We start from the raw sequence: 7,941 nt of genomic DNA, 5'->3' as shown, positions 1-7,941 counted from the left end.
TACAAACCCAGGTGTGGCTCTGAGGCTTCTGCTTTTGCTCCCTGCCTGCCTCCCCTTGGTCTGATGGCCGTTGATTAAGCGGCCTCTTGATCTTCTTGGGTTAGAGATTGCTGTAGGATTAGGCTTAGCTCTGCTTGCTCTTTGCGGGAGTTAGGAATCAAGCGAAGAAGAAAAACAAGGGAGGTGTGAAAAAACTCATCTTCTTTCCCACTGTCCAGGAAGAGTTTCCCTTCGTTGTTTAGGGAGAGTTCCATGTGGAGGTGACCACCGTCTCCATATTCAGCAGGAAGCCAGTGGGTAACCCTCCTTCTCCCTTTGAATGCTAAGTATTGCAGGCACAAGGGATCCTTCAACTTGGTGCTCATCTGCTTCTGATGTCAACCTCTCTGGTAAAGTGAGTCTAATATTTTTTTTTAAGATTTATTGACTTACTTGAGAGGTAGAGTTATAGAGAGAGGGAGAGACAGAGAGAGGTCTTGCAACTGCTGGTTCACTCCCCAAATGAGCTGATTAAAAGCCACGAGGCAGGAGCTTCTTCTGGGTCTCCCAGGCAGGTGCAGGAGCTCAAGCACTTGGACCATCTTCCACTGCTCTCCCAGACCATAACAGAGAACTGGATCAGAAGAGGAGCTGCCAGGATACGAATGGGCACTCATTTGGGATGCTGGTGCCACAGGCGGGGACTTAGCCCACTATACCTCATCACTCGCCCCAAAGTGATTCTAATTTTATGTGCAGATTGGGTACTGGAGCCTGTCCAACAAGGCCAAAAATAAATCTATTGGCTATAAATTGCATGGAAATTAAAAAAAAATTCCCATAATATACTAAATAAATGATTTTTGAGGATTGAACTCTCTCTGTGTGTACATATATAAAAGATAACAATTATGAGTATTACAGGAAATATGAAAAAGATAAAATTCTGAAATATTTTTTAATATAAGAATGGAGATGGAAGAGGACATTCTCTGCTGAGTTTGTGCAGTGGGATCTGAGAGCAGACTTTCCACTACGCTTCAGAGACAGAAAGAGAGGGAAAATCATTGTCTGTTACCAGCTCTCCTCCCAAGTCCCAGGAGCTGTTAAAAGCTCAAGGCCAAGAAGATTTGTGAGTTTCTCCTCCTCCACAGAGGTTTAGAGAAGACACAGGAGAGAAGTTGTGTAGGTTTGGCAACAATTTTTCATGATTACAATAACACATTTTGTTAAAAACAGTGATGACATTGGAACTGGACTGTCTGGGGACTGTAAGAAATTCTGTCTTTTGTTCAAGTTCAGTACAACACACTGCCCCCAGATAATGCTTCCATATGTATCAAGTTTGGCCAGTTCCCTCTGAAACATCTTGTAACTGTGATTTGCTTGTAACTTGAGTCTGGCCGTGCAAACACCTTGGCTGGCGATGAGCCTCATCACTAGGGAAAGGCAGGCTTGCCTTCTGAGAGAGAAGTTTTGGGAGCCCCCAGAGGAAGAACCCTAGACCTCCTCTTGTAAGACTACAGGGGATGGAAAGCTGCCACGGAGAGACTGTTCTAGCCTCAGGAATCTCATTCCCCAATTCCTCTTCCACTTTGTTTTTGCACCACTTCTCTCCTCCTTTGTGGATAACGTCAGAAGACTGCTTACAGGGGCAGGCATTTGGACTCGTCGTTAAGACGCATGGTGGGGACAGCTGCAGCCCAAGTGGGAGCGCCTGAGTTCAAGTCAGCTCCGTCCCTGGTTCCAGCTTCCTACTCATGTGCACCCCAGGAGGCAGCTGGTCATTCCTCAAGCACCTGGGTCCCTGTCACCCATGTGGCAGCCCTGGATTGGGTTCTGGTCTCCTGGCCCCAGATGGTGTGGGCATTTGGGGACTGAATCAGTGAATAGGAGTTTCTTATCCCTCTCCCACCCTCTCCCTCTCTTTCTCTCTTCCCTGAACTCTGTGCTTCTCTGCCTCTCAAAAAAATTTTTTTTTAAATAAAGAATCTTTTCATAGGAATATCATTGGATTTAGAAACCATTGCGATACTTGCTCTGGAGCTAATTCACTCAGGTTTATCACGCATCCCATTGCTTTCTATCCCCCTTATGGTGCTTCTCATAACATTTATCATATGCTACTTGGTTTTCAAAAATAGCATCTTTGTTGAGATATAATCCAGATATCATACAACTAACCTTTTAAGGAGTATAATTCAATGCTTTTAAAAAAAAAAAAAAAGATTGATCGGTTTATTTGAAAGGCAGTTACACAGAGAGAGGGAGATACAAAAAGAGAGATCTTCTATTCAATGGTTCACTCCTCAAATGGCCACAATAGCCAGGGCTGGTCCAGTCTGAAACCAGAAACCTGGAAATCCATCTGGGTCTCCCTCGTGGGTTGCAGAGGCCACCCTCCACTGCTTTCCCTGACATACCAGTAGAGAGCTGGAATGGAAATGGAGCAAGTGGGACTCGAACCACTGCACCTGATAGGAGACACCAGTGTAGCAGGCCATGGCTTAACCTGCTGTGTGACAACAGAGCCCCCTAATTCAATGATTTTTAGTGGTTTGCAGAGTTGTGTAACCACCACCACTACCTAATTTTAGAACTTTTTAATTGCCTCCAAAAGGAATCCTGTACCTGCTAGTGGTCACTTCCTACTTCCTACTTTCCCCAGATTGGCAACCATCATGTATTTTCTGTCTCAGTGGCTCTTCTTGTACTAGACAGAGAGATCTCCTACTCACTGATTCACTCCCCAAATGCTCACAACTGGGGCTGCCAGGCTGAAGGCAGGAGCCAGGAACTATGTCCAGGTCTCCCATATAGGTGACAGAGATCCAACAACTTGAGCCATCACTGCTGCCTGCCAGGGTCTGCATTAGCAGGAAACTGGAACAGGAGTGGAACCAGAACTGGAATCGAGGCTCTCTGATGTAGGGTGCAAGGGTCCCAAGTGGCAGGGTAACTGCTAGGCCAAACACCCAGCACTGTGTCATGTTTTCAAGGCTCATCCAGGATCCATGTGGTACCCTATGTACGTCATTCATTTCTTTTCATTACTCAGTAATATTCCAGCGTATAAAGAATATCACGTTTTATTAATCTATTCATCAATTGATGGACATCTTGATTTATGATTTAAGGTTATTTTGTCCCACTGGAATAGAAACACCTTGAGGATAATAAGTTTCCTGTTGGTATTTGCTACCCTCTTCCCTAGCTTCTTGCACGGTGCCTGTCACACAGAAATAACTCATTTGTCAGAGGAACAATCCGATCCCTCACTCACTGAGCCCACAGTTAAAGCTCTGACACCCTTGCAAAGCACCTACACTTGTGCAGGCAACACTTCCTCTCTTCCCAAGAGGCCACTGGGTTTCGGAGAGGAACACGGCCTGAAATCTGCCCTCAAAAATCTCATCGTCCAGGGTAGCAGCATCTGTGCCCATAAGTAATGAAGACAGAGCTGAGAAAACCGATCGTAACGGAGGACGTGGAGAAATCGCTGTGCACAGACGAGGGGCCCTCTGTTGGGGCGAGTCAGCAAGGCTGCCATTAAGACAGAGAAATAAAAGGCGGCCAGACTGAAAGGGAGGGAGCTGGGGTGCACCTGGAGGGCCCCTGCTGCGAGGTCCCGATGCGGGCCAAAGGCGAGGCGCCCTGTAGGGAGGCGCTGGCCCGGAGCAGGAAGAACTGTGCGTGCGCAAATCCAGGGCTTACTACTGCTTCCACGTGCTAAGGACGTGGGCAACGAGGGTCGAATTGGAGCCTGGGGGACTAGAGGAGGGGCCTGGAGCAGCAGAGATGCGCTAACCTGAGAGCCAGGCTCAGGCCTGCCAGGCGGCGCCAGGGTCATCTCTCTCAGCAGTCGGTAAGCCCTGGGGATGATGGGCGCGCGTGAGGCAGACAGCGAGGGATGCAGGGGACGCCGACCCATCCGGCCTATGGTGTTGGCTTTCCTGCTTCTGAACGGGGGATGCACACACACGCAGGAGCGCTCGCTCCCGCCACCGCCCCCACCTTTGAGGGCAGCGCCGGGAGAGGCCGGGCGGTCTGTCTGGGGGCGGTCTGGGGGCGCGCAGCCTCGGGCCGCGTGCTGACGCAATCTGCAGCCTGTCGACCTCTGCCGCGCTAGGGCCACTCTGCGGTCCCGCCCGCCACGTGTGGCCGCCGCCAGCCCCGCCGCCGCCGACCGCGCTCCGCAGCCTCGCTCCGATCCACACCGCCGGGGACCGCGACACTCCGGGTCCGGCTCTCGGCTCAGTTCCAGCTACACCCTCACGGCCAAGGCAATCATGAAGGTAACTGGATTTTGTCTGCAATTTACCGAAAGGGGGAAAAAAAATGTTTGAACCAGAGATTTCTCAGAAAAGGCCACGACTGGCAGACGGGGGGACAAAGGGAGGCCCATGCCTTGCTTCGCCGCGAGCATTTGCAACATCTTTGCCCACCGTGCTTTGTCCGGACTCTCGGTGCAGTGCAGATTCCCATGCATACGCCCCCGGTTCAGGCTGAGCCTACCCGCGCCTTTCCCTCGCTGCCTTGGCGAACAGAGAGCCAGGGCTGCCGACGCAGCTGGGGACGGAAAAGGAAGCTTTTCTGGATTCTAAGATGCGCAGGAGGTGGAGGGGAGGGGGGCTTTGAGGAGGCGGCCTGGGGCGCGGGTCCCCGAGCTTGCAAACGAGGCTTCCTGCGGGGTGTGTGTGTGCAGGAAGGAGACGCCTGGCCGCGGTGCGAGAAACGAGAACAGGGGAAAATGCCCTCCTTAGTCATTCATAGCCGAATGTTCATCTTATTCTGTGTCCTGTGCAGATTAGAGCTTCCAGGAGATACTGAGGCTGGGGACTTTCGTGTATTAAACCCGCCTTGTATTCTGATGCTCATCTAGGATAATTAGCCTAGCTGTCAATTACTCAGGAGATCTGAGGTGTGGCGGCGTCCCGTGTTGTTAAGCGTTTCGCTTTCCCTGGTTTCACACTCTAGAAAGCTGCATCTTAGACCGTAAGGGCTTCCGGAATGCAGTTTGCGCTTTTAGGAGAAATGAAAGCACATTTCAGAGTCTTCAAGGAGGGGGCTGAAGTGCGGTCCTCAGCTGTTCTTAACCATGACAGCCCTGTCCACAATTTCGTTTAGAATAAATCATCTGAAACTGACACCTTACCCAGCAAATTTCCAGAACACTTAAGCACTGGTGGAAACTCTGTTTTGGGTTAAAAAGAGATTATACAAATGCATAGTGCACAGTAGAAAAAAATCAGCAACCTTGCTTCTATATTTAGGTGTCCTGTTTCTGGCTTTCTCCTGTCTGCTTAATTTTAGCAGAAAAAATACACCTTCCTGAGTGAAAGGGAAATTATGAGAATAAATGGACTTGCTTTTCTCCTATTTTCCCCTGTTATGTGGAACTGTAGATCATTCTGTCTTTGTAGGTCCATGGGTATTTTACCATTGAGTCCAAAAACCCTTGCTCTTTTTACAAGAGCATTGTTATAACATGCAACACTAAAATATATCTCATTTCCGTTTTCTGATATTTTGCAAGACTGGGAAAGAAATGATTGTGTTCTACAAACAATGTAAGGAATGCAAGAGTAATTTTAAAGAGTTTGTGGGAAATGGAATGAAAACTTTATTTTGCTCACCAAGAATTTTGAAGCCCACGTGTATGAGGCATCTTCAAAAACTACATGCAAAGGCATTCTACGAAAACACGCTGCACGGATCTCAAAAATTTTGGCACCAGAATAAACTTTCAATTCAGTTTTGCCACAAACTTTTGGAGGCACCCTCAATTTTTTAACATAGACGCGGACAGAAGGGCAACTGAATGGGAAACGACGTATGCGTTGAGTTGCGAGTGTATGAAATACGATAAATGCATCTTGTGATTTGATGAATTAAGGGAGGGATTTAAAATTATTCTGAAAGGTACAGATGCAAGGGTTGTCATTGCCAGTGATAGATGGTTGAGTGGAGGAAGGGAGGGAAGGGTTTGAGGACCATGAGTCATGATAGGGGGAGGGGTGGTTTACCTTCCAGAGCCCAGCTGTGGCGCCTCGGGGCCAGACTCAGAGATGCAAAGTGAGTTAAGCCATTAGTCCTAAATGGAAGGCAGAAAGTGTGGTGGCGAGAAAAAGAAGGGCGGGCAGGGAATGTGATTTTGGCGAATATTTTATCTGGTGAGTTTCAACAATGAGTACCTTCTTTTCATTTTTCAAAATCTGGAGAAAGAAGGGGACTTTCTGGAACTTTCCATTTGTATGCAAGAATTTCTCTTTCTTGAAGCTCATCTCAAACCGAGATTGTTAGGAAAAGAGTTGCAGGTTGGTGCCTCTTCACATGGGGCACCAAAATGTTGGGAAAAGAGGCGCAGAATAGAGAGGAGGCAGTGCAGGAATTTACAGCCAGACCGAATTTATCCAGCGAGAGTAAATCTGTAGAGGTGGGTGACCAGCTGCCCACGGGCACACTGATGGAACACGTGGCAGAAGGCCCTGACCCCAAGGGCTGGGGCTGGGGGCTGGGGGTGGGGTAGGGGACAGCAGGCAGAGAGGAATTCCTGGAACTGGTCTTTCAGGTGGCTTTGTGGGGTGGGGTATAAAGGCAACAGGGTGTGAGACCCAGTTGACATTCAAGGGCAAAGAGAGAATGGCTGAGGCTTATGTCATTGTTCCATCTGAAATGATCTTAATTATTGGAAATGGGCTGAAAATCTTATGGAAGGAGGTTGAAAAAAGTCAAGTGTGTGCCAAGAATTAAAATCAAATCATGGTTTTTTTAGTGCTGGGCTTTCCCAAGTAGAGTTTGTTCTTTTTTTCCCTCGTATCCAGACGTTTTAAAACGAAGTGAAGGGTAGGAAAGCTGGTGTAAAACGCTACCACCCCCTCCTCAATCCCAGTTAAAAATGAACCAGGTGCCCTTGGAAGTGGCTGGGAGTCCCAGGTGATTGGATAAAGACACATTCCCTGGGCGAACTCTTGGCAAGAAACCCTAGGCTCCGATCTGGCCAAAGGTGGGTGAGGAGTCTGCCCCTACACAGCAGTCTCATCCTCGACTTCACTTTTCTGATGGAAAAAGGCCCAAACTCCCTGGTGAAGTCCCCACCCTCAACTGAACATGGACTCCACATCCATGACTTACTGAACACGCATGCCTGCCCCTTGTGAATACACAGAGCCCCTCCTGGAAAATCCCCACCGCTTAACGAATAGGAGTAGCTTCCCTGGAAGCAAGCCCTATAACATTTGTTCCTCCTGGCTGTTGAAGGAGCCTGGTTTGGGGTCAGGAGAGCACCCTGGCACCTTGACTTGGCCTACTCAATGTAGTCCTTTCTGCCTACAGCACAAGGGCCATCTGTCTCTTTCCACTGGCACACAAGAACTTGGGTCATATTAACCTGAGAGAGCTGGCCTTCTGAATAAATTATTTCTGTGCATGAATGAAGCATTGGTTCCAATTGCGGACGTCTTGAGTGTTTGGATTGATTTGTCTTTTGGGATTTCAGGTTACCTGCTTCTCTGGCCTCTTCCCAGTGGGTATTGGAAGAGGGGAAAGAAGAGATTTCTATATTTGCCTTTAGTCTGGGTAACCGTAATTCCTTTCAGTAACAGGTGCCACCCCAGGGAAACCCAGTGGCCTGTTTGCCTTTCTGCTCAAGGGCTTTGATTGTCCTGCCAGAGAGGAAAAGTCTGGAACCTTCTGTGATAGAAATTATCAACCCAGGAATCCTCCTCTCCTTTCTGTAGGACACTATCTACCATGCTTTTTTAACTTATTTATTTATTTATTTATGAGAGAGGGAGAGAGAGAGAGAGATAAACCGCTTCATTCCTGAAACGCACAAAACTGCAGGGTCCAGGCTGGGCTGGACTGAAACAGCAGCCTGGAACTCAATACGGGTCACCCACATGGGTGGCAGGAACACAGTGACTTGAATCATCACCTCTGCCTCCCGGGTGGCAGGATGCC

The 7,941-nt window shown here is 48.6% G+C and overlaps 1 protein-coding gene across 2 annotated transcripts in view; it reads left to right on the top strand.

Moving 5' to 3' along the window:
- Nucleotides 1-3,696: 3,696 nt before the first annotated feature.
- The window catches only part of BCAT1 (branched chain amino acid transaminase 1), a 130,837-nt gene continuing 126,592 nt past the window's right edge, over nt 3,697-7,941 (top strand). Inside the window, exons 1-2 of one of the 2 annotated variants that reach the window (XM_051850336.3) lie at nt 3,697-3,844; nt 4,109-4,274. In XM_051850336.3, coding sequence (XP_051706296.1) covers nt 4,269-4,274 — 6 coding nt within the window. In that variant the 5' untranslated portion in view covers nt 3,697-3,844; nt 4,109-4,268. Of the gene's footprint in view, nt 3,845-3,984; nt 4,275-7,941 lie in introns of those variants that run through there. The other variant, XM_070049507.2, reaches the window with a different exon arrangement.

The sequence above is a fragment of the Oryctolagus cuniculus genome, chromosome 9 (assembly GCF_051225735.1).
Source record: "Oryctolagus cuniculus isolate XC-2025 breed Fujian yellow rabbit chromosome 9, ASM5122573v1, whole genome shotgun sequence".
NCBI classification, from domain to species: Eukaryota; Metazoa; Chordata; class Mammalia; order Lagomorpha; family Leporidae; genus Oryctolagus; species Oryctolagus cuniculus.
The sequence above is the reverse complement of the archived record's forward strand: the minus strand, read 5'-3'. Positions and strand labels throughout refer to the sequence as shown.